Source organism: Dendrobates tinctorius, unplaced genomic scaffold, assembly GCF_039654945.1.
Source record: "Dendrobates tinctorius isolate UK_male_01 unplaced genomic scaffold, ASM3965494v1 ptg000138l, whole genome shotgun sequence".
Classification (NCBI taxonomy): Eukaryota; Metazoa; Chordata; class Amphibia; order Anura; family Dendrobatidae; genus Dendrobates; species Dendrobates tinctorius.
This window is the reverse complement of record NW_027361806.1, coordinates 21,157,402-21,184,016: the sequence shown is the minus strand read 5'-3', so window position 1 is coordinate 21,184,016 and position 26,615 is coordinate 21,157,402. Positions and strand designations below refer to the sequence as shown.

The window sequence follows — 26,615 nt, the reverse complement described above, 5'->3', positions numbered from 1 at the left end:
GCAAAAGACGTTGATGAAAGGCGCTGAAACATTCCTCCGGGCTATCTACGGTTCTTTCTTTCCTGCTATTACTATGCTAATGTCTCTATTCTGCTTCTTTATAAGCCCAGGTAACGTATTGTCAATTGTCTGCTTCATATAATAATACAATTAGATGCTCGGAGCCTCCTCATCTTTATTTTTCTTTATTTTCTGTGGCAGAGAATCTATTCCAATTATCTAGAAACCTCCTCGCTGATTCTCGCGCCTTAAAAATAAAATAAAAAAAAGTTTGGGGTCGTTTATAAACTTTCTGGACTTTGCTTATTTTGATACATTCAGAAAATGTTTTGGATGAAGTTTGAGAAGTTGTTTTATTTATTTATTTATTATTTTCCAACTTTACTGACAATCTATGAAAGTTAGGAAAAACTAAGAAAAATGCAAAAGGGAAAAGAGAAAACCTGTGCTCCACAGTGCTGTATACAGATTACATTAAATGGGACGCCTGGTGAAAACAAGTGACCACTTATCTACAGGGTAGGTGATAACTGGCAGATCGTTGGGTGTCGCACTGCTGGGACCAGCAGCAATCAGCAAAATGGAGATTTTTCCCCATTACAAAATAGAGTTGTTGGTCAGATGTCTGACAGCTGTTCCATTCATTGCCTATGGGGTTGTCAAAAAAAAAAAAAAGCCGGGAATGAATGCAGTGGAGGTGGAGCATATTCCCTGCTGCTCCCTTCTGCAGATCGGCGTGGGTCCCGGTAGTCAGACCCCCACCAGTCAATAACTTATCATGGACCATTTGGATAGGTGATAAATTGTGTTCACCGCCAATGGGGTGTAATGGGGAATGCTGGATGATGAAACGCTCTCGATAGTGAGGACAGAAAACAACACTGGGAACCCCAACACGAAACTACGTAAAAAACAACAGTCCATGGAGTTGTGCGCTTGACTCTTCCACCAGGAGACTCATCGCAGGGAACAGCTTCCACATGATTCCATCTAGATCCATCCAGGCCGCTCAACCAACCATTCCACCAGACTCAACCGTCGCAGGCCGCCACCTGAGAGATGTAGTTGATCCTCGACAGGCCACCGTCTGGGTGTGTGCCATGGACATTAGCTCAATCAACTCTTTGTGTCTCCACAACTCTACATCACGGATGTGACCCTCCCCGCTCTCAGCAGCTACAGAATGCTCGCTCTCTCTTCTGGTGGTGACCTCTCGCTGCAGTCCCATGCTCAGACATTTTTATAGGGGGAAGGGCAGTCTGATGTAACACTGCAGCCAAATGTTTACTACAAGGCAATCCACAAACGTATGCATGGCGACAAGCTGAGGACTGATCCGTAGAATAGAGCACCTTTGGCCCGAGATATTTCTGTGCCCAGAAGTCTCTCCGTTAGAGGTGTTCCCCATCTCAGTCTATACGCGTGGTCTTTGCTAAACATTGTACTTCCATATGTAAAAAAAAGTACTGACAGGCTCAATTTATGTAGGGCCTGTCACCAGGTGAGAAGTGGACAGTTTTTGCTCTTATTTTATTCCCATTGATCCTCTCAGTAATCTGTTTTTTGTTTTATATAAATCCGCCATGCGGTTTCAGAGTTATGGGCCTTTTTATTTAGTGCTTGGCTCACAGGATCCTCAGGGGCGTGTCTTAAGGCTAATCTGCATAATCATGTGAGCCACACCCCTTATGATAGACCATCAAAATTAGTACTGAATAAAAAGGCCCAGATCTCTGGAACCGTAAGGTGGATTTCTAAAAGACAAAAAGCGGATTACTCAGGGGAGCAGCGGGAATAAAATACAGGGAACAACTGGACACTTTCGTTTTGGTAACAGGTTCTCTTTAAGTCCTTCTTAGGTGTATTGTTAGGGGCCTGTAGCGGCCCCATGTACTTACATCCTTGCCAGGAGTTATATTAAATGCAATTAAAAATACAGATAAATTCATAGAAGTGAGAATTGTAACAAAAAAAAAAAAGAAAAATCTGATAATGCAGCGGCACAAAACAAAACATAAAATATGACACACTGATAAAGTGTCTAGACAGAGAGAAATATGGAGAGACGGCGATGGCGAGGAATGAGAATCCGTGTTGTGCTGTCACGCGATGGGCTGATAAATTAGTACAGTAATCATCCCGGTGTCAGGCCGCTCTGTTCTGGCATAAAGGGCTTTTTTTTTTTTTTTTTTTTTTTAGAGAGAGATGAAAACAGGAACCGTCTGGGGAATTTCATTTTTAATTATGTGGTGAGAATAAACAGAAGCAACAGAAAGAACAACGTGAATAATTGATATTATATGAATACCAAAACTCTGCAGGTAGGAATTATTAACGGGATTATTCATCGAGAATTGAGTGACCCCCGAGACGTTACCTCCAAATAACCCTGCGCTTCCTCTACGTACACCGCAGCCTTACACTTCGCTCTGGCTGTTTGATCTTTGCCGTGGTTGAGTGTAGAAAAATGAGTAATAATTAAAAAATAATAAGATCATGTATTAAATAATCCCCGCAAATATATATATATATGTATACACACACATACTTGTAGAGCACATCAAGCCGCTATGGAACATTAAGGAAATCTGTAATTTTATACTATTTACTGATATGTCCAATACTTTGATTTTTTTTTCACTTGCAGTACCATGCCAGGCCACACGGCGCGCTGTGGGGAGGGAAGAATGTGCATTATCTGTACATTGCACAGAATGGTTTCTTTCCATCCCATATACAATAATGATGCGCGGAAGAACTCAATAGTGGCAGACTAGAACTTTACACCTTGCGGTCTACAAAACCCAAGAGTAATGGACTTATTGCGATGCGTTCCGATAATGTGACAATATTAGTCAATGCATTTTATGGGCAGGATATTTTATTGGGGTTCTGCATGGACCCAGTATTGCTGCTGCCGACTGAATCGGATATTTGCAGACTGCACGATACACATGGCTGCAAGGATCGGACAATAGAGCATGTGTTCTTAATGGGGAGAGGGGAGCTGGTCACTGTCAGACACCTCTGGCGGCAGCTTACCTCCCCCCTGACAATTAATGCCATATGAAAAATAATGATTTGATTTCATCCTAACCATCAGCGATCATATGGTTCTCTCCCATCTATGCATGTATAAATGTCTCACCCCATATACCACACGTGACCGCTGCAGCCAGTCACCGCTGAGATCGGCTATGACACACCGTAGAAGGATTGTCCGCGGAACCCCAGACCGATGTCCCAGTCCACTCACCTCTGAGGCCAGCCCGAGTAAGCCCTCGAATTTAAGGCATACTCTAACTCAAAGCGAGTACGAAGAGCCGCCACATGGCTACGACCAGGGCCACCGCGGGCAACCAGGCAATCTGATGAGGCCGACGGGGAAAGGGAACCGCTGCTGTTACTGGATCCTGGAGACATCAACTGCCATCAGAAGAAAGGAGAATTAATTAGGGGAGGATTTCCGACTCCTCGGGTTATTGCTGCCTAAAGCTCCGCTCACGTTCCAAAATGTAACAATTCCAACATTTGCTAAACTTTTACACCGCATTGCACACATTACGGTTTTTTTTTCTGCGCAGATTTGTCACAAAAGCTGATTGATTTCCTAATCCTGGCAATCAGATCCCTGAAGTCTCATGCACATGCTGCTTATTTTTACTGGCAGGTGTGGTGCAGATTTCAATCTGCAGGATGTCGATTCTTTCAGCGTTTTTCCTGAAGTTTTCACTTACACAAATGAATAAGAAAAAATCTGTAACAAAAACTCAAATTAAAAAAACATGAAAAAAAAATGCAACAAAAATGCGGCTTATTTTATTCTGCGTTTTTCCTGCCCAGAGAAAATAGTGAAGAAGTTTCTGCTGAAAATACTTTATGTGGGCACAGACCCCAAGAGTGGTACGAAAAAAACGGCAACATTTATAGAATTCTGAAGAGAACTGGTGAATGGAGGTCACAGTCCCCTATATACAGTGCAGCGCTGGTGACCCGTTACTGACGTGGCGCTGGCGCCCAGGAGCTCGTGGCTGCGCCTCTGTACGAGGTCTCATGTCCGTCTTTCTTTTATGTTTTCAATTCTCCGATTTTTGGAGCACAAAATTTGCAAAAATCGAAAGCCGCCAATGCTCATCCCGGAACAGAAGAAGCTCTAAACAGAATAGAGAATGGATCCCTTTAAGAGCTTTACTGCGTGCGCTGAGCACAGATGAGTCTCCGGCGTCGGGTCGTACGGCTGACGCTCTGCGCCTGATAGAGTAATGATCAGAATGGCGGCAGAGTACCATTATCTAACGATCAGCCGCCCAAAATACACAAAATCCGGGTAACAAGAAGGAGACTAAAATCTATCCGGAAAGAAGAGGCGGCCGTGAAAAACGAGCGGGAAAATTAGAGAGATTTTTCAGTTCACCTAATTTGACCGTGAAGCAATCTCTGGCGCCATTAATTTAACATGGCCGCTCCCGCTCTTCATATAAGAGACAGCCATTCATTTTTATGGCTGAGCTCCGTTCACACCAGGGACGGCGCACGATGACGGTTATAAATCACAGCCGGCTGCAATAATGGATCTCGATGTCGCTGTTGATCAGGTGAATCTTCCTGCTGCTAGGTTCTTTTATTGTTTCCTTCCGCGGAGAGGAGTCTTATATTTTATGTAACATTTAGGGGTCTTATAAATGATTGCTACATCTATGTATATTAATATTATCATGTTTAACCCCTTTACGACCATTCCTTATTATGTGTCAGCTCTGGGCTACCTTTATGGTGTAGAGGCTTTTATATACTATCTTCCTTTTTATTTTTTTCATTGCAATTATCTGTAGATTATTAACATCTAAATGGAGTATTCTTAACCCCTTAAGGACCAGACCGATTTTCCTTTTTGCATCTTCTTGTTCGTTCCTTCCAGGCGCCATACCTCTTTTTTTTTTTCTTTCTTTTTTTTTTTTTTTTACTTAAAATGTATTGAAAATGAAAAACAAAAAAACTGCAGAGGTTTTTTTTTGGAGGGGTTTTGTTTTCAGGACGATCTGGCCACGAGATTCTCCGAGTCACTACAATCACCACAATTCCTAAACTTATCGAGTTTTAATAATTTTTAAAAAAAAAAATATTTTAATGGCTTAAAGAATTCTGAACTTTGCGAAAATAATTTTGCTTTGGTTGTCATTTGCTAGAGATCTGTAAGGCTCTGTGCGCTCTGAGGTTTTTTTTTTCTTTTTTAGGAGGTTTTGGAGTAGCAACTTAAACATAAACTTTCCAGATCCTCCTCAAATCTTGGTGGATCCGTTTTGCATTTACTCCGAAAACTTTGCAAAAAGACTCCGCGTGTAGACGCCCCGCCGGCTTCCTTCTCCGTCGGTGCAGGTGTGCTCGAGTTTCTTTCTTTTCATGGCGAGCTTTAGTTTTTAGCGGCCCCATTCATCTGTTTATGTATATATACCGTTTTTGCAGCTTTTTACTGTATTTTTTTGAGGAATGTGTGACGACAAAAAATGGCAATTATTCTTACGATTTGATTTTCTTTTTTTTTTTTTGCCTTTTTAAGTTCCTCTTATATTTTTATACTCTGTTACTATTAGTTTGGACAATATGTGACTCTTAATTTCTTACATGTTGCTATTTTCATTTGAGAAATAGAGAAGTAATATAAACTTTTTTATATATTTTTTTTTATAATTTTTAAAAATATTTTGTTGGTTCCCTTAGTGGATTTGAACTTGTGATGTCTCGATTAGCTAAACAATGCTGTGAAATACTACAGTATTGCAGTGTATAGTAATAGTCACGGTCTCCTATGAATTGGGCTTCATACGAATAATATCATCGCAGATGCAGAGCCTTTCTGCGGCTGTGATGGCCGCCCCTCGGCACCCCCCGTGACCTTATAGGGGACCCATGGGCTCCGGTCTGATAGCGGTCATATTGGAGGTCTTTTATATACCGTTGTCATGCTTGACAGGAGCACTTAAGAGATTAAACTGACGTGATCGAAGCTAGCTACATGTGCCAGCTATAGTGATGGGGTGACTAGGGTTAAAGCCAGAAACACGTAATGTTTCTTGCCTGGTGTAAACGCCGCTGTTCTCTTGAATCCGGTGATGTTTTTCTTTTCTTCCTACGCCTCTCCATTCCCGAGAGACGACCCTTTCTTCCCTGTATATAAATCTAATCTTATTATCCAAGTAGGCGTGGTCCCAAAGGACAAAAACAAGAACCACGCCTACTTGGCTAACAGGATTAGATTTATATAAAGGGAAGAGGAGGCCATATCTCCGGAACGGAGAGGCGCAGGAAGAAAAGAAAAACGTAGCCGGATTCAGGAGAACAGCGGCGTTTACACCGGGTAAGAAAAATATATATTTATGGCAAGTGACCGGTCCTCTTGTCTCCATATTGCTGTATATTATGGGCTTGTCTGACACTCGGCCATGTAAGGTAAGGACACCGATATGAAGTAGTTGGAGCTAATGAGATGAGATATGGAATGGTTTTCTCCTTGTATATTGGATGCCATAAGGACCGGCACACCTCCTGCCTCCATGTATAATGACTGCATCTAGTACAATGCAAAAACCTCGGCACACAATCAAATGAAACTCAGATGAATATGAATATAGACCAAAGTTTATTGATTCCAAAATATCATAAAGACCAATATTCCACAGGAAAAAATTCCACAGAAAAAAAATTCAACGTTTCGGCTATAGCGCCTTTTTCAAGAACTTATCTGTGGAAATAATCCATGGCCATACCGCACGGATCACCATGGAGCACGTGCATGCAATCTACGGACTTTGAACTAGGCATTCCACACCTAAGTGACATATATGATGAATTTGACTCTGATGTCCATGGATTATTATTTCCACAGATAAGTTCTTGAAAAAGGCGCTATAGCCGAAACGTTGAATTTTTTTTCTGTGGAATTTTTTCCTGTGGAATATTGGTCTTTATGATATTTTGGAATCAATAAACTTTGGTCTATATTCATATTCATCTGAGTTTCATTTGATTGTGTGCCGAGGTTTTTGCATTATATTTAGTATTGAATTTTACCTCTGAGCACCAAATATAAAACAGTGAGCACCCCGCTTATTATTATTTTTTGCATCTAGTACAATGACGGCTGGAGAGTAGTCACAGCAATGGTTAATATCCCGCTGTCCTAACGCTTGATATATGTGGCTTGTGCAGAGACCTCAGACTATATTCATCACACGGCGGCGCAGACACTAACAAAACACCCAATCCCCTGCAAACAGCGAATTTCCACCTGATTATTTATCTGCCGTGACATCGCGCCGCGGCTGGATTTTCTGCTTCTGCTGTCAATTTTGAGATGTTTCAAACAAACAACTTTCGATAATGCGGATAATACAGGAAGAAAGAAAATAATTTTTTTTCACTCGTTATGTTGGAATTTATCTGAAAAAAGTCTACGTATAAAAAAGTGGGACCCTAGTGATGGCCTGTGGTGACCTCAAAGCTGACATCTAACACTAAATCTAAAGACTAAAATTCTCTGCTAATAAATGACTTAAAATATCTTCATAGCAATGAGACTTGTGCGGATAGAAATCACTGGACAGACATGATGATCACATTCTGAGTGCCTGCAGCCACCACCAGGGGGAGCTCAGGAGCTAACGGTGTATACACAAGACTCAACATCAGAACAGTACGCAGAGAGCTCCCCCTAGTGGTGGCTGGAGACAGGCAGTATTTTATCATTTAACAGAATTTTTTTTTCTTATCAGAGACAGTTATTCCTGCACCTCTATAAAGATTTATTAAATAGTAATAATAATCAATAGCAGATATTGGCTCTAAAAAAAACCTCATGATCCTAAAGGGGTACCTCCACTAATAAATGTACATCTTATAGAAGTAAGCAAATGGATTTGAAGCTAATTGATTTTTCTTTGAATTTTACTAAAAATTCAGATTGACCAGAATTGGAATTAGCTTGCAATTCGATTTACTCAAATCAAGCAAAATGGTGGCCTGCTGGGAGGGTTAAAAATTTTAAAAATCATTAGTCACTTGACCCATACCAGTCCTGGCCCTGCAGGTCTCCCGGTGGATCACTTTGCACCTGCGGCTCCCATCTTTTCTACCGTTTTTACTTTTTTGCACCCTCCAATGGTGGGAGTGAAACAGACTATAAAGCGGAAATAAGACTGGAGGGAAAAGGAGTAAGAGAGCCAACTGAGGGCCGGGCAGGGAGTTGTTAGGACAGCGTTCACAGGGGAACAAGAGCAAACACGTTCCCGTCCAGCAGCGCAGGGCGGCAGGCACATTTGACTCTTCTGCGCTGCTGCCTGTGCAAGTGCAGAAGGTTCTTCATCTACCTTGTGGGCCTCAGTGGATCTAATACTGAATATCCCCCAATAGCTTCCACCATGACCCACCGTATAAGACAGAATGGGAAATGTCATCTGCCACCTTATGATGGGACTGGAGTAACAACCTCTGACCTTTGGATTAAAAACTTTATATTAAAAGTTTATACAGTTTGTGGAACTTTGGGAAAGAAAACCCCTTTAATGCTCCTAGAAGGGGCACAATTACCTCGATGTTGCAGAGACAGTCTTCTAACTTGGACACAACTTCTGAGAACTCCGGCCGTCCCTGCAGAGACAGAGCGGAACGCAAATGATAAGAAGTGCAACAAATAACGATAACAAGAATGGTCACGGATCATCACTGCAAGGGTGAAGGACAGAATTTAAAGGGATCTATAAGGTTAACCATTGTGAAAACTATTTGCCCAACAGACATCATTTTTGGCCTCAGGTGGTCTCTAAAGGGGATCTGTCAGCACAAATTACAGGATGGGGCTGAGGTCCGGGCTCTGTCGGCCGCTCATGTCCTCCCCCCATGTCTGTATGGAGCTTGTGCGCTGGGCACAATCATGGGGGGCAGATAAGGGTCTTCCCTAAACTGTTCCCACAAAGCTGAAGCTACAATTGTCCACAATGTCTTGTGCTGAAGATGAAGATTTCCCATCACTGGAGCTGAGGGCCCAATGCCGACCCCTGATAACAGCCCATAGCATTATCCTCCTGCACCATCTGTACAGGGGGCACAATGTAGTCAGGGGGTAACATCCTCCTGGAATCTCCAGACCCAGACTCCTCCATCAGACACAGATAGAGTAGTGCGATCCATCACTGCACAGAACACGTCTCCTCCAGAGTCTAGTGACAGCGGCTTTACGCCACTCCATCTGATGCTCAGCATTGTGCTTGGTGATGTACGGCTCTTCCATGGAAAGGTAGTTATTATATAAAGTGCTAGAACTGCCTCAGGTTAAGCAAGGTACAGTATATAATGTAAGGGTGTTCCCAGTATGTGACATGTTGGTAGAAGCGGCGTCGCCCTTTAAACCGTTTCTGCTTTCGGCTACAATAATTCTAGGACACAGAAGTGTCTCGTCCTTCCACGTACGGAGCAGGGATGAGATTACATGATGTAGTGCTCTCTCCAACGCCGCGCTGTGAATAATGAGTCCTCACAGATCCATTTGTAAAGCGGGGAGACGTGGCGGGTCCTCCGAGCGTTAATCAATCATTAGCAGCGTCTCACTAATGGCCGCGGTGACAGCGGTACTTGTGTCCTGATTGTGTGTTCCAGGTGCCATCATCCTCCTGCTCGGCGCCTCCTTTTCTTTAGTGGAGAGCTGTCCTTCTTCCTGTGCGGTTTGCTCAGAAGAGGCGACTGTCTGTCATGGCCTCCCGTATATAATAGGTAAGAGTCCTGTCCTCGGCGGCGGCGTGGATATTGCCGATAGCACATGAGATGTGTGGGCTCCGGGCTCGTCACCTGCACAATCCACCGGTAATGAATCTCGCTGCGGAAATCATCAAATGTCACATGTCAGGAGCGAAACGCAGCGGTAGAATAAATACTTATCCCCCCAAGGCCATGAAAAGCCAGACATTGTTTTTTTTTAGCACCGCCATATTCATGAAAACACTTCCAGTTTATATGAAGTTGGAAAGTCGTAAGAAAAAAAAAACTATTATTTTATCACCGCACTCAAAAATCCCAAAAATCCGATAATCCAGAGTTTATTTTCAGGGCAGAACTGCAACATAACGAGGATTATAGAATGAGATTTGCAGTTTTAGTTACTTATTTTGGACACTTCTGGACTTTTTTTTTCAGGACGTTCTCTTTCCCTGTGAATGAATGATATTCTTTTCTATAATCAATTAAAGTTTTTGTTCGGATGGGTAAAATTGAAAATTTTGCAGTTTACTCTAATAATCTTATTCATTCTCAAAAACAGAGTTTTTTAAATTTAATTCTATAGTTTACAGTGGTTTCCAGCCACTGCTGCAGTCTATGTCACAGGTGGCTGATTTCCTAGACAAGGAGTGAATGCTTGCAAATGGTTTGCTATTCTGCTTCCAAGCATTGCTCTAAAGCTGGTTAAAGATCTCTGGCCAGCCTCCATGTCCCTGAACTTCTTCCATGCTACAGAGGTAATGTTACCTCTGACAGCAGCATGACAGAGATCAGATTTTGGGTTGCTGGTTAAGCTATACTGCCTGCCAAAACTCTGTGTCTCCCAGGAACATGAATTTGATGTGAGGATTGTCTCTCCCAGTAACATAGGAGGGATGTGAGGTCTGAGTGTGTCTCCCAGTAATATAGGCTGGATGTGAGGTCTGAGTGTGTCTCCCAGTAATATAGGCTGGATGTGAGGTCTGTGTGTCTCCCAGTAATATAGGCTGGATGTGAGCTCTGTGTCTCTTCCAGTAATATAGGCTGGATGTGAGCTTTGTGAGTCTCTCCCAGTAATATAGGCTGGATGTGAGCTCTGTGAGTCTCTCTCAGTAATAAAGGCTGGATGTGAGCTCTGTGAGTCTCTCTCAGTAATAAAGGCTGGATGTGAGCTTTGTGAGTCTCTCCCAGTAATAAAGGTGGGATGAGAGCTCCTTGAGTCTCTCTCAGTAATAAAGGCGGGATGCGAGCTTTGTTTGTCTCCCCCAGTAATGTACGCTACATGTGAGGTCTGTGTGTCTCTCCCAGTAATACAGGCTGGATGTGAGGTCTGTGTGTCTCTCCCAGTAATATAGGCTGGATGTGAGGTCTGTCTATCTCAGTAATATAGGTTGGATGTGAGCTCTGTGCATCTCTCCCAGTAATATAGGCTGGATGTGAGGTCTGTGTGTCTCTCCCAGTAATATAGGCTGGATGTGAGGTCTTTTTGTCTCTTAGTAATATAGGCTGGATGTGAGCTCTGTGTGTCTCTTCCAGTAATATAGGCTGGATGTGAAGTCTGTGCATCTCTCCCTGTAATATAAGCTTGATGTGAGCTCTGTGCATCTCTCCCAGTAATATAGGCTGGATGTGAGCTCTGTGTGTCTCTCAGTAATATAGGCTGGATGTGAGAACTGTGCGTCTCTCAGTAATATAGGTGTGATGTGAGATGTGTGTGTCTCTCACAGTAACTTTCTTTCTTTTGTGTAGCCTGCTTTCTCTGCTCTTCCTGAGACTGTACATGCTTTATTCCCTATAAACACTGTGTAGATTTGTACATAACCCCTTTCTGCTGCAATTTTTTACACTGAGAGGAGGGAAAGGGAGAGCAGAGAGAGTCATCAGAACCAGATTTGTAACATTTTTGCAGAGCACTCAGCTAGATAATGGACTTACAGACAAAATTCTAGAACATTATTCATGAAGACTCTCTCTAGAATGTTGTTTACTGGACATTTTAGGAAGCAAATTCTGCATGACGGTGCACTTGGCCTTTAAGACTTTCCTCTATTAGCCAGATAGAAAATTCACTATAAAGTGTGACTCCAGCATTGGAGAACTCATGGTGGACAAGTATAATACGGTCATTCACTGATTTGAATGAAATGCAAGTACTGCTACCAATCCCCTGCAGTGAGTACCGGGGATAACGAGCACCCGGGATAACGAGCACCCGGGATAACGAGCAGCGGGGATAACTGGGGTGATTGGCATCGCGGGACGATAAACCCCACAAGGAATAAGGGCCGGGTTGCGACTCCTATTTCTGTGTGCCCTCCAGCCCCACCACTGACTGTGCTCCTCAGAGGAGGGGGCAGGGATGGACGCCGGAACGGCTCCAGGGGTTAGTTTGTATCTGGCGAGTTTCCAGGTTAGAATACAGATATACTCGCCCTCGCTCATCGTTCAGGGTCGTGCATGACTAAGCGCAGAACACAGATCAGGTTGTGCAGATTGCCTCCCGTATTGCCCGCATGGTCGACATGATGGCTGCAGGCGGCACGTTCCACAGAGACGCTCCGTAGCGATTACATATGGACATTAGTGTTTTCGAGAGAGCACGTGGGTCACCCTCCCAGGGCCGTGGGGTACTCGGTACCAGGCCGGTGTCAGGGGGATGTGTCACAGCAGTGGTGACCCGGTCCGTGGCCCTGGGTGCCCAAGTAATCAGGGGTGTTGAATGGTGGTTTGTAGTTAATGGAATAGTTTGTGACGCCACCTGTGGTGTTCGGCAAGTGAGATGTTAGGCCGACGCTGCGTGCAGATCCTCTGGGGCTGATGGTGTGTTGCAGCCAAGATGGTGAAGCCCCCCACAGGTGGAGCTGTAGCCCCAGGGCAGTGTAGATGTAGGGGCAGAGGAGAGGCGCAGGCGGTGTAGAAGCTGGTATCCAGATGTAGTGGTACAGGGTGTGTTAGCGCAGGAATAATTGGAGGACACCAGGGCGTGCAGTTCCAAAGCTTTACTCACAGTCTGTAGCACACACAGGTGCCTGCCTCCATGCTGTGTCCTCCGGGTCAGGGACTCAGTCAACCTCCAGATCAGATGGAATGCTCCCTTCCAACACTCCGCCAACATGTGCCTTTCTGAACGTCTCCTCTATATAGCGCCTTTAAGTGTGAAGTACTCCTAGTACTGTGTTACACTGGAGTGCCTCCTGACAGATGTTCCCAAGAACTCTACTTGTACGGCAGACAGCTGTAGCCTGCTTCGGGGACTCCTTACTCCTGAGTCCCGGCTCACTATCCAAGTTGCTGTTGTGCCCCCAAGTCTTAGATGGGAGCAGTGCATTTACAGCCCACTACTCCACCGGTGTCTGCTGCAGAACCATTAGTGTCCATACAACCTCAGGGACCGGGCCCCGGTCTTGCGCTTAGAACTTCTAGGCAGGGTTCTCTCCTAACCCCCGTCCTCTGTTCCCTTTTACTCCTACGTTCCGTACTAGTCTTTCTTTCTTATGGAAGCTCAGGCTTCAGTTCAATGTCTTTCTCCTTCTTTCCTTTCCCGTGCCAGCAGACCCAGGTCACTGAGGTCTGCTGCAGCACCTCCTTCCTCCATCCCTCTCTCAGGGATCTTCTCTCCTCACCGACTGAACTAACTAACTGAAATTCTAAACCTTCCCGCTCTTTTATGTATTCTAAACTCCACCCACCTCCCAGCACGTTTCGTGTTCCAAGCAGGGATCCACCAAAGGTGCTCTGCTACACTCCTAGCAGGGAGCTGCAATGTGGCTTTGCTACACTACTTTGTGGTGAGGGGTGCAGGTGATGGAGCGTGGGCAGGAGCCTCCAACCTACCTGGATGGTGGGGCACCACACCTCAGGAGGAGGTGCAGTACCTCTGTGGCGACTGAAGCCTCAGGGGCGCCGCACACGGCTTCCACTTAATGACTTACATCCGTGTCTTTATAAACCAATCTGCAGCGTCATTAGTACAGTTGGTGCGGCAGCTTATAGGACTGGCGTCTGGCGCATTATGGCCGACGCTGGATTTTTAATGCCAGTCTATTTTTTTTTTTTTACCTTTGTCTAAATGAACATGAGACGCGATTCCTGTCCGATTACAAGTCATTTTCTTCAGTACCATCAACTACTTTCATAAAATACATAAGCCAGGAACGAAGGTTGTTTCCCAGAGCTAAAAACATGTGAGGACGACAATTGCAGGCGCTTCTTAAAGGGGATGGACGCTACTAATAATAAAAAAAGAGACTAGCGCCACTCTTGTCTTTAGTCTGTGTTGGATATTGCAACTTAGCCCAATTATAAGAAATTACTTAGTTGATTTAAGAAACTAGCTTTTTCTTTAAAGGGGTAGCAGAGGAGCCAGGACAGCACAGCGCCACACTCTGTGTAGTGGCCACTCCCGGTACTGCAGCTCAGATCTCATTCTCTTCCAATATTGGTCTGCGGATTTTTTATCTGCGGAACTGCAGGTAAAATGACCTGTGGTTTTACCTGTGGATTGGCCTGCGGTTTTCCCTGCGGTTTATCATCTCTACAATGGAGGAGATGGTAAACCGCAGCAGAATCCGCAGAAAAGAATTGACATGTTATTTTTTTCTGCGGATTCAAAACCGCAGCTTTTCCGCAGTTAAAAATCCGCAGCACGTGCACAGAAAATTGTAAATCCCATAGGATAACATGCTACTGTACACTGTCTGCAGAACTGCTGCGGCCAAAACCGCAGCGTGTGCACATAGCCTAACACTTTCATGACCGGGTGATTTTTCTGTTTTCGTTTTTTTTTTTCCTTCCTGTATTCTTAAGCATAACTTTTTTAAATTTTTCCATTGCTGTATCTGTTTGTTTTTGTGGGACGAGCTGTAGTTTTGCACGACATTGTTCATTTTACCATGAAAAATGGGAGAAAATACACAAGTGCGGTGAAATAGAGATAAAAGTGCACTTCTAACATTGTATATTTTTGGGTTTTATTTTTATTGTATTCATTGTCCAGAAAAAAAAAAAAATAACCTGATAACAGAATTTTTCAGGTCAGTATGATCACTGCCATACCAAACTTACAGGATTTTTTAATTTTTTTCTTAATTAAGTGGTAAAAAAAAATTACAGAAATTTGTAAAAATAAAAATTAATTTGTGTCACCATATTCTGAGACGCGTAATGTTTTCATTTTTCGTTCAGGCATCAGTGTGAGGGCGCTTTTTGATGTTCTTTTTAACATTTTTTTAGTGCTTTAAGGAGACTTGTACTCTGAGTACCTGATCGCTTCTACTATATACTGCAGTACTACACTATTGCAGTATATTGCTAAAATGTCTGGCCCTCACAGGAGTGCCAACACACAGCCAATGGAGCCTTCAGAGGGCCCCTGGCAGCCACTGTAAATTGTGATTGACCTCCTTGTACTGCACACCTTAAATGCCACTGTCACAGATAGACAGCAGCACTTAAGGCGTTAACTGCCTGCTCCACATGGCAGATGATGGCTGTTACTCATCCAGCATCTCCTTGTTACACAAGGCTCAGTCCATACACAGGCACCCGGCATAGGATGTTGTCTGTCAGGAAGGGGCTGATATCAAAGTCCTGGATTACTCGTTTAATCTCATGAAGCTCCCTTAGTGTGCTCAATAACAGCAGCACTTAAGGCGTTAACCACCTGCTCCACATGGCAGATGATGGCTGTTACTCATCCAGCATTTCCTTGTTACACAAGGCTCAGTCCATACACAGGCACCCGGCATAAGATGTTGTTTGTCAGGAAGGGACTGATATCAAAGTCCTGGACTACTTGTTTAATCTCATGCAGCTCCCTTAATGTGCTCATTAGTGCTTTACATTTTTACCTTATTTATTTCCTTTGTATCTTTTGCTTCTTCTTCACTTGCTCAACATTTATTTTTCATAGTACTTTGGGCCCTGAGAAATAACCAAAGTAGGGTCTTCTCATAGTCTCATCCTTCATAATACCAACCTGCTCCAATATTGTGCCTAAATAACTCCTTTAGAAGTCCACATAATACTACAATTCAACACCCTAAAAGTTAAATGACATAATACTGGGTGTTTTTTACTTTGCTCCTGGAGTTGCTCCATAGTGACCCCCCAGGAATATCTGCAGGGCTTCCCCGTGGATTTGCTATGTCACAATTCATATCTACACCATGGTATGATCCATTGGTTTGGCAGAACAATGAACATATGAGCTATATATATTTATGGCTCGAATAACCATGTGATTATTTGAGCCATTGAAGACTCCACCAGCAGTAGTTTCTGAAACTTTCTGGCATCTGGAAAGATGTTGAGTATTTGTGGCTCCGGTGTCGGGGGTTGGAGAGGCAGCAATCACTCATGGGTCAATGTGGTCGTAGGTCTGATAAGTAGCTGTATAGGTAGGGCGGCTTGAGCAGAAGTTACTTACCTCTCCCTTTGATATTACAGCTCTTCCTGGCAGCATCAAGCTCCTGATTATCACAGATGGCAACGTATCATTCATTGGAGTCCACAACTTTTCTCATCTCGTAGACCTCACACTGCTTAAATTAAGTGGCAACAAAATCAAAACGATCCAAAATGGAGCCTTCACCAATCTCACCAAACTGCAGACCTTAGCCTTGGACAATAATCATATATCCTCCACGTCCATCACTAATGGAACCTTCTTCTCCCTTCAGAGTCTCGAAACTCTGCAGCTGAACAGTAATGACTTCGGTAGCATCCATGGGGCTTGGTTTGGGAGCACAAAACGTCTCATCAGACTGGAGATCAACAAGAACCAGATCACAAACCTGACACACGACAGTTTGGGATCCGACGCTCTTCACCGTCTACAGCACTTGGACCTTTCCAACAATTTTATCAATTTTATCCACGAAGAGACTTTTCGAAGCCTCCATCAACTCAAGCAACTGGACCTGTCCAAGAACAGGCTGACCAAACTGCCGGACGTCTTCTCTTTCTTGCCCCGTCTCACCTTCTTAAACTTGGGCAATAACCATTGGAACTGTAGCTGTGAACTTTATGAGTTGGCTGATTTTTTAAGGAATTACAAATATTCCACAAGACGAGTCCTGAAGGGTAGAAACAGTCTTCAGTGTAGTTCCTCCAGTAACCCGGCGGTCACATCTCTGCTGCAGCTAACAGATCGGAACTGTGGATCCAAATCTCATAACATCACAGTCATCACAAGGGAGAAGAACAGAGGATCCTCCAGAGAAGGTCTGCTGATATCAATCCTGGTCATCACAGGTAGGGCCATTCACAAAATGTCACGTTGTGATGAGATCATTAGTGATTTATTAAAGATAGCATTGAGTAAAAGTAACATTAGCAAAGCGAATAAGGTCATAACCTTAGATTGGCCAAATTAGATAATTATGGAGGAACCTGCCGGTCTCATGCACATGGAGGACTCGGGTTGGGGCACATCTCATTTTGTATTCTTTAAGTGTATGTGACATTTTCTTATGTCAAGTTCTCTGCAATGCTCTGTCCGAATAGTGTTCACCTCCGCTCCATTCATTGTCTATGGGACTACCGAAGGTAACCAATGGGTTATTCCTAACTTAGCAACTTATTGCTTATGCACCACTGGGGGTCTGACTGCAAGACACCCCCACAGATCTTGAAAATGGGGCCTTGAAATGGCGAGAGAATAAATGGAGAGGTGGCTGCGCATGAGATCCTGAATGCAAGACTCTGAAAAGATCTGTTGGAATGGAGCAGTGGCCGCTCCACTCATTGTCTATGGCACGGCAGAGGATAACCGAGTGCTATACGTGACCATCTCTGACTATTCCAACAGGACAACTTAGGGTCCCTGTTCTTGGGACTAGTGGGGGTCCCGGTGATTGAAAACCCAATGATCTGTAACTAAAATAACCTTTAAAACTATAGGTGTCTATTAGAGGCTTATACCACTTTACAGACTGATAGCACATGCACGCTCAGCCAAGTCGAATGTACATGTATATGGAAAGGCCAAGAACAGGATCTTTAAAGGGAAGTTACAAGTACGTTACTGCTTATGTGGGAGATGGCAAAATAAGATTTGTAACCCTGATTTACACCTAATATTTTTCGTGATATAGGATGCGGGGGAAAATGGAGGTAGTGCAATTCTATGGGCTGGTTTCTGGCCACAAACAAGCATAGATCAATAAAACACTTGTGTGGTTTGGTGTTTATTTAACGGCGGATTTACAAGACCCAAACTATATGAGGACGGACGGAACCCTTGTTAATACAATCGTGCAAGTTACCGGCAGCACATCTTACGTATCTGTGGCTCCCCTGAGGCTCAGTCGCCACAGAGGTACTGCACCTTCTCCTAAGGTGTGGTGCACCACCATCCAGGTAAGGTGGGAACTCTTGACCACACTCCAACACTCGCACCCCACACAATAGAGTAGTTCAGCAAAACCACATTGCGGCTCCTTGCTTAGAGAGAAGCAGATAACCTTTGGTGGTTCCCTGCTCGGAACACTAAACGTGCTGGGAGGCGGGTGGAGTTGATGATACATAAAAGAGCGGGAAGGTTTAGGATTCGAGGTCAGTCAGACGGGAGAGTCTGAGGGAGGAAGTCACTCGGAGAGGAGTGAGGGAAGGAGATCCCTGGAAGAGGGATGGAGGAAGGAGTGCTGCAGCAGGCCTGAGTGACCCGGGTCTGCTGGCACGGGAAAGGAAAGAAAGAGAAAAGACATTGAACTGAAGCCTGAGCTTCCATAGGAAAGAAAGACAAGTACGGAACGTAGGAGAATAAGAGAACACAGAGGACGTGGGTTAGAAGAGAACCCTGCCTAGAAGTTCTAAGCGCAAGGCCGGGGCCCGGTCCCCGAGGTTGTATGCACACTAATGGTTCTGCAGCAGACACCGGTGGAGTAGTGGGCTGTAAATGCACTACTCCCATCTAAGACTTGGGGGCACAACAGCAACTTGGATAGAGAGCCGGGACTCAGGAGTAAGGAGTCCCCGAAGCAGGCTACAGCTGTCTCCCGTACAAGTAGAGTTCTTCGGAACATCTGTCAGGAGGAACTCCAGTGTAACGCAGTACTAGGAGATCTTCACACTTAAAGGCGCTGTAGAGGAGACATTCAGAAAAGGTACATAAGTTGGCGGAGTGTTGGAAGGGAGCATTCCATCTTGCCTGGAGGTTGGCTGAGTCCCTGACCCAGAGGACACGGCACAGAGGCAGGCACCTGTGTGTACTACAGACTGTGAGTAAAGCTTTGGAACTACATGCCCTGGTGTCCGCCTGCTTGGCACTGCTGCATCCCCTGCGCCAGACACTACACTATCTAAGTGTCACTTCACCTATTCTGCCCTGGGACTACAGCCCTACCTGTGGGGGGGCTACACCATCACTGCTGCACCACACCATCTGTCCCAGAGGATCTGTCTGCAGCGTCGGCCTAACATCCCACTTGCCGAACACCACAGGTGGCGTCACGAACTATTCCATTAACTACATTCCACCATAAGCATTATGCGGCCATTACTTGGGCGCCCAGGGCCACGGACTGGGTCACCGCTGCTGTGACACACCACCCGCCGAGACAGGCCCGGTACCGAGTACCCCCCAGCCCTGGGAGGGCGACCCATATCCACAGCGCAATGTGCTGCCGGCTTGCATGAACAAGCCAATATCCCGATGAACCAGTTTGCTCGATCATCTGCAAGTTCCAGATCTCAATTATTGCTCCATTTTAATGTGTCGTTACAAATTAGGTTCAACGTTCCTACCGGGAATCCAGTGTTCATTATCGGAGGAGCTCAGGGACCCTGAAGCTAGTGGGATCCAGATCTAAAGGAGAGAGCTTGCAAGTGCTTCTTATTTGGGAAACCGTCCACTTCTGCCAGACTGCAGAGGTGGCCGGTTACCTAGACTAAGAGCAGTAAACCATAGTCATAAAAATCCCTCTTCTTCAGAATGGAGAGGACTTTTAGTAAGATGTAATGTTGCTTGTCTTTCCGAGACCTTTGCAATTTTACCCATTTAGCAAGATAAGAGAACCAGGAAGGAAAACGGAGAGAGACCCTCTCGGTGACTTGCTGCAAAAACAAGCAAACGGTAGCAGCAAAGCTGAATGTAATCCCTTCTGGCGCCATCATAGCGGCCATGATAATTGTTACTCCTCTTTGGCTCTGTTTATTGATTGTCTGTGATTTTTTTCTCCTACAGTTTGTCCGTTGCTCATGTTAATCCCGGCACTCATTGATTTTGCAGGACTCATCGCTGTCACGCTCCTCATCATCATTGCAAAATGCGCGCTAAAGCTGAACAAGTCGAATGATCGGGGTCCAGCAAGATGCTCATGCGAAGGAGCCCAACAGTTCCCAAGAATACGAGGCCCCGTCCGTAAAATCGATTTCACCCCAGAAGACCTCCGAGATGTCATGTCCTCTGTGGATTCCACCAGGAACGGTAAACCACATCTGGGATGCAATGTGCAGAAATCAGGCAAGTGTGTGAGCGGCGGCAGCGTCACAGGCAGCCGGCCAGGAAGGTATTACTTCTGCTTCCACTGCCGGCTGGTGCAGTGGCGTCCTCCCTCCCCTGCAGCCATGTTTGACACTAATGAAGTCGACTGCATTTCAAACAGCATCCAAAGGATTCCCGATAATCCGCACGACTTTGTGCATGCTGCTCCGCGGGAAGGCATCAACACATCAGTCTTACAGGAGTTGTCAAGATTTAATAAAGGTAAAGCTTTCCGAGACATAACCCTTTAAGATTTCTATATTTCTCTCTATGTACTGAAATCCGGCCGTCAAAAGAGCCACGATCCAGGTCGGCTGCTGCGCTCTTCTTAAACCGACGGGGTTCAGAAAACACAAATTAGTGTCAATGGACAAAGATGAATTTACAAGTTATTATTCCCAAGGAATTATCTAAAATGTAGGAAAATAACAGGTTAATTAGATTATTTCTGGATATGACACGTGATCCACATCCCGACTGACACAGACCTGACAGCGCCAAACACTAGGATAAGAATGATGCCCATAACGTACCGCCATATAGTGCTAATACAATATCGCTAAGTAGGTCTCATGTACAGTGGCGTGTAAAAGTTTGGGCACCCCCTAAACTCTCTCAAAAAGGCCTAAAGGTAAAGATTACACATTTCCTTTCTATTTTAGGCAAAACAAATTATAATATATATATATTTTTAAAATTACGAAAAGGAAAATGGGATGATACTAAAGTTTGTGCACCCTGCCTGGTTAGTACCTAGTAGCGTCCCCTTTTGCAAGTATCACAGCTTGTAAACACTTTTTGTAGCTAGACAATAGTTTTTTAATTGTTGTTTGAGGGATTTTCCTCCGTTCTTCCTTGGAGAATTCCTCCAGTTCTGTGAGATTCCTGGGCCGTTTTGCTTCCTCTGCTATTTTGGGGTCTAGCCACAGATTATCAATAATGTTCAGATCAGGGGACTGTGAGGGCCATTGTAAAACCTTCATCTTTTGAGGTCGTCTATTGCGGATTTTGCTGTGTGTTTAGGATTATTATCCATGTGTAGCAGCCATCCTCCTTCCTCTTTTCACCTTCAGCTTTTTACAGATGGTTTATGTTTGCATCAAGAATTTGCTGAAATTTAATTGAATCCATTCTTCCCTCTACCCATGAAATGTTCCCCGTGATATTGGCTGCAACACAACCCCAAAGCATGATTAATCCACCCCCATGCTTAATGGTTGATGAGATGTTGTGCCCTTTGTTCTCAAACTTTGATCATTGTGGCCCAAAAGTTCTATTTTACCATAATAGGTCCACATGAATGGTTTCCAAAATGCATCAGGCTTGTTTAGATGTTCTTTTTCATACTTCTGCCGCTGAAGTTGATGGTGAGGATGCAGGAGAGGTTTTCTTGTGATGACTCTTCCATGAAGGCCATATTTGTGCTGGTGTTTCCGAACAGTAGAACAATGCACCACAACTCCAGAGTCTGATAAATCTTTCTGAAAGTTTTTTGCAGTCAAGCGGGGGTTCTGATTTGCCTCTCTAGCAATCTTACGAGTAGAGAAAAAGAAAGGTGTAGTCAGCTTACCATTAGCTGTGTTTAGACTCTCTGATGCCAGCCGATGCCTCACACGGATCAGGTTGAGCAGAAATAATGATTAGAAAGGAAAAGGATCCAGCGATGGGCGGAAGTTGGCTAAAAAATAACTTTTATTATGAAGTTATAAAAAATGAAAAACACATTGTCGGGCAATACACACAATTAGGACAGATGAACGCGTTTCGACATGTATCTTACTCATGATCCGTCCTAATTGTGTGTATTGCCCGACAATATGCGTTTTTCATTTTTTATAACTTCATAATAAAAGCTATTGTTTAGCCATCCCCACCCATCGCTGGATCCTTTTTCCTTTCTAATCCTATGAGTAGCTCTCACTGAAATTTTGCTTGGTCTTCCAGACCTTATCTTGACCTCCACTGTTCCTGGTAACAGTCATTTCTTAATTACATTTCATACTGAGGAAAGGGCAACTTGAAAACCCTTTCCTATCTTCTTATAGCCTCCTCCCTGCTTTGTGGGCCTCCACCATTTTCATTTTCAGAGTGCTAGGCAGCTGCTTAGAAGAACCCATGGCTGCTGTTTTATGACACAAGGTTAGAGGAGGCTGGGTTTTTATAAAGCTGGGAAATTTGCATCACCTGGCCTTTCCTAATGATGATTGTGAACAAGTCATAACCCTAATAGGCTAATTACGGTCTGAAACCTTGGTCACAGTTATCTGAACACACAAATCTGCAAGGGTGCCCAAACTTTTGCATCGTCCAATTCTCCTTTTGTCATTTAAAAAAAAAAAAAAAGTATATATATATATTAAAAGGAAATGTGTCATCTTTAACTTTATGGCCTTTAGAGATCATTTCATCTTCAACTTGCTTAGCTGTTCACAATATCAATAATTTTGACCAGGGGTACCCAAACTTTTACATGCCATTGTATGAATGCCATTATCTGCTCAGGGATTACATAACACTGAAATAGTGCTCAAACAATATCACTATGCAGGTAGAACTTGCAGCACAGCAGCCATGGTGCCGTAATCTAGCTTTTTCTTATTGAGAAAATAACCAAAACTAATTTTTGATCATTTTTGTTTTGATTGGTAAAACCTGCTAGCAATCAGTCATCTAATCTCCAAATGTTTCCATTTGCAATCTACAGTATCCTTAATACAGTAGCCAAGCCGATCTTTCTCTTCATTTGCTACACCGAAGTCTCCACCCTGTACCAGGCACTGCTTACCCACTCATTATAAAATACAATATGTATTTATCATTCTCACCTACAAGTCTCTCCGCAGTGCTGCACCACCATACATCTCCTCCCCATCTCTGTCTACTACTCTACCTGTCCTCTCCACAGTGCTGCACCACCCTACATCTCCTCCCCATCTCTGTCTACTACTCTACCTGTCCTCTCCACAGTGCTGCACCACCCTACATCTTCTCCTCATCTCTGTCTACTACTCTACCTGTCCTCTCCACAGTGCTGCACCACCCTACATCTTCTGCTCATCACCGTCTACCACCCTACCTGTCCTCTCCACAGTGCTGCACCACCCTACATCTCCTCCTCATCTGTCTACCACTCTACCTGTCCTCTCCACAGTGCTGCACCAACCTACATATCCTCCTCATCTCTGTCTACCACCCTACCTGTCCTCTCCACAGTGCTGCACCACCCTACATCTCCTCCTCATTTCCATCTACCACTCTACCTGTCCTCTCCACAGTGCTGCACCACCCTACATCTCCTCCTCATCTCTGTCTACCACTCTACCTGTCCTCTCCACAGTGCTCCACCACCCTACATCTCCTCCTCATCTCTGTCTAACACCCTACCTGTCCTCTCCACAGTGCTGCACCACCCTACATCTCCTCATCTCTGTCTACCACCCTACCTGTCCTCTCCACAGTGCTGCACCACCCTACATCTCCTCCTCATTTCTGTCTACCACCCTACCTGTCCTCTCCACAGTGCTCCACCACCCTACATCTCCTCCTCATCTCTGTCTACCACCCTACCTGTCCTCTCCACAGTGCTGCACCACCCTACATCTCCTCCTCATTTCTGTCTACCATCCTACCTGTCCTCTCCACAGTGCTGCACCACCCTACATCTCCTCCTCATTTCTGTCTACCATCCTACCTGTCCTCTCCACAGTGCCGCACCACCCTACATCTCCTCATTTCCATCTACCACCCTACCTGTCCTCTCCACAGTGCTCCACCACCCTACATCTCCTCCTCATCTCTGTCTACCACCCTACCTGTCCTCTCCACAGTGCTGCACCACCCTACATCTCCTCCTCATTTCTGTCTACCATCCTACCTGTCCTCTCCACAGTGCTGCACCACCCTACATCTCCTCCTCATTTCTGTCTACCATCCTACCCGTCCTCTCCACAGTGCTGCACCACCCTACATCTCCTCCTCATTTCTGTCTACCACCCTACCTGTCCTCTCCACAGTGCTGCACCACCCTACATCTCCTCCTCATTTCTGTCTACCATCCTACCCGTCCTCTCCACAGTGCTGCACCACCCTACATCTCCTCCTCATTTCTGTCTACCATCCTACCTGTCCTCTCCACAGTGCCGCACCACCCTACATCTCCTCATTTCCATCTACCACCCTACCTGTCCTCTCCACAGTGCTCCACCACCCTACATCTCCTCCTCATCTCTGTCTACCACCCTACCTGTCCTCTCCACAGTGCTGCACCACCCTACATCTCCTCATTTCCATCTACCACCCTATCCATCTTCTCCATAGTGCTGTATCACACTACCATCCTCCAAATGCCAACCTCTCAGTCCTGTCTCCAAGTTAATTCTCAACAACCACAGAAGTAAATGCTGGAGCTGTATAGATAGATATTATTAATTATCAGACAGGGGATTGCTGCCATCTGTAGCTCAAGCCTCCCTAGTTCTACAAAATTGATCTTATACATAATAGATTACGGTGCTGTATATTTGGTTCAATAGAATCCGGATTTGAAATAAGAAAAGTAGATTTCTTTCATCTATAACGGCATGGAAAGTCCTGAGATGGGTGGGGGTCTGGGTCCTGAGACCCTCACCATTCACTCTAAGCACTTGTTAGATGTGCGGTGCTCGGGAAGCCGGAGTGCCACCTAGAGCGGTGCATAGGCCCATACACTCAGCAGTAATATGGCACAACTCCGTGCGAGGCAAGCAGTCACCGCTCCCTACAACCAACCACCCGGGATCTGCGGAAATCTGTCCTGAGTGCATCGCTATTGTCTGTCTCGGTCCCTTACAGGCAGAGGACGAGCAGCGATGTTTCCATATCATGATATTATCAGGCGAGGGAGAATACTCTTTAATACACTCGCTCCGTCTCGCAGGTGTTAGGTTAAACTTTGCTAAATTGCTTGTAAAGTGTAACAGCTTTCCTAATGAGGGCAGCGCAGAGGGCAGGACACGCCGGAACAATGGATTGCAGCAGGTCACTCCGCAGTCCGCGATTTGCAGCCGCACGGAAAGAAGTTAAAAATGGTTGTTACTAGTCGCTGGCAGAAGTTGTATCTGGAAGGAAAAATTAAAATAATCAGCTGTGACGTCATTGCTTTGGATCATAGACCTCTTTACTAGGGTCCTCAACAGTCAGCCCCCGACAAAAAAAAAAAGCAAAGTCCTAGATTGTATGACATCTGTGATCCTATTTGTCCTGTGTGCAGTCAGTGTTGGAAGATTGTTGCTCTGAAGGCTGCAGAATCGTAAACGCAGCTCTGGACTACAAAGTTTCTTCCTTCACACTCGTGTGCAGAATTGCATCAGTTGTCACAGACAGGCACATTGCTCCAAATTAATGGCTCGGGCGCCTACTTAAAGGGGCGCTATCGGTTATGGCATAAATCATAGAACGTGAGAGTAGATAAAATAAGACTTTTCTTTATTATATGTCATTAGCAAATGAGACGATTTCCCTCAGTATTACAGCGACGCGGGTTTACTTCTATTTTACCTGCGTGAGCGCAGAATACAGCGAGATGCTCTACTCTGGGAGATATCAACGGCAAAGAAGATGGAGGGAGATGATTACGGTGTATACAGACTGATGGCTAGGTGGATTTGGCCTTGATTCAACTCGCTGGACCGTAGAATATAGTGGGGGAATTGATTCACTTATTTCTCAGAAATTCATAAAATAGAATCACAAATATGGTGAATTCATTCACTATTACACACAATGGACAGAGAATTGTTAAACATAGAAAAACGAAAATTTTTGTCACCTGATTTTCATGTTAATATTTTATTTTTGACAATTAACAAAATGAATGAAGAAACAAAGTAAATTCCACCAATATCGGGTGACAGCCCGTCGCCTCCATCATCAGTATCTGGTGACCGCTCATCACCGCCATCATCAGTATCTGATGATTGCCTCCATCATCAGTATCTGGTGACCTTCCATTGCCTCCATCATCAGTATCTGGTGACAGCCCTTCACCTCCATCATCAGTATCTGGTGACCGCTCATCACCGCCATCATCAGTATCTGGTGACCGCCCATTGCCTCCATCATCAGTATCTGGTGACCGCCCATTGCCTCCATCATCAGTATCTGGTGATCGCCCATTGAATCTATCATCAGTATCTGTTGATTGCCCATCACCTTCATCATCAGTATCTGGTGACTGCCCATTGCCTCCATCATCAGTATCTGGTGACCGCCCATTGCCTCCATAATCAGTATCTGGTGAACGCCAATTGAATCCATCATCAGTATCTAAGTTCCTCGGCCGACCACTGCATCTACACTCTTCAGTGTTGCCTATTCCATGGTGCTTCTTCAGTAGAGCTTAAATAGC

General features: G+C 44.8%; 1 protein-coding gene across 3 annotated transcripts in view; it reads right to left on the bottom strand.

Annotated features, from left to right (window-relative positions):
* Positions 1–26,615, bottom strand: part of TNNI3K (TNNI3 interacting kinase) — a 217,588-nt gene that overhangs the window by 35,951 nt on the left and 155,022 nt on the right. For 2 of the 3 annotated variants that reach the window (XM_073544789.1, XM_073544790.1), the window contains exons 23-24: positions 8,584–8,643; positions 3,257–3,426 (exon numbers count right to left, since the gene is read on the bottom strand). In XM_073544789.1, the coding sequence (XP_073400890.1) occupies positions 3,257–3,426; positions 8,584–8,643 (230 nt within the window). Of the gene's footprint in view, positions 1–3,256; positions 3,427–8,583; positions 8,644–26,615 lie in introns of those variants that run through there. The other variant, XM_073544791.1, reaches the window with a different exon arrangement.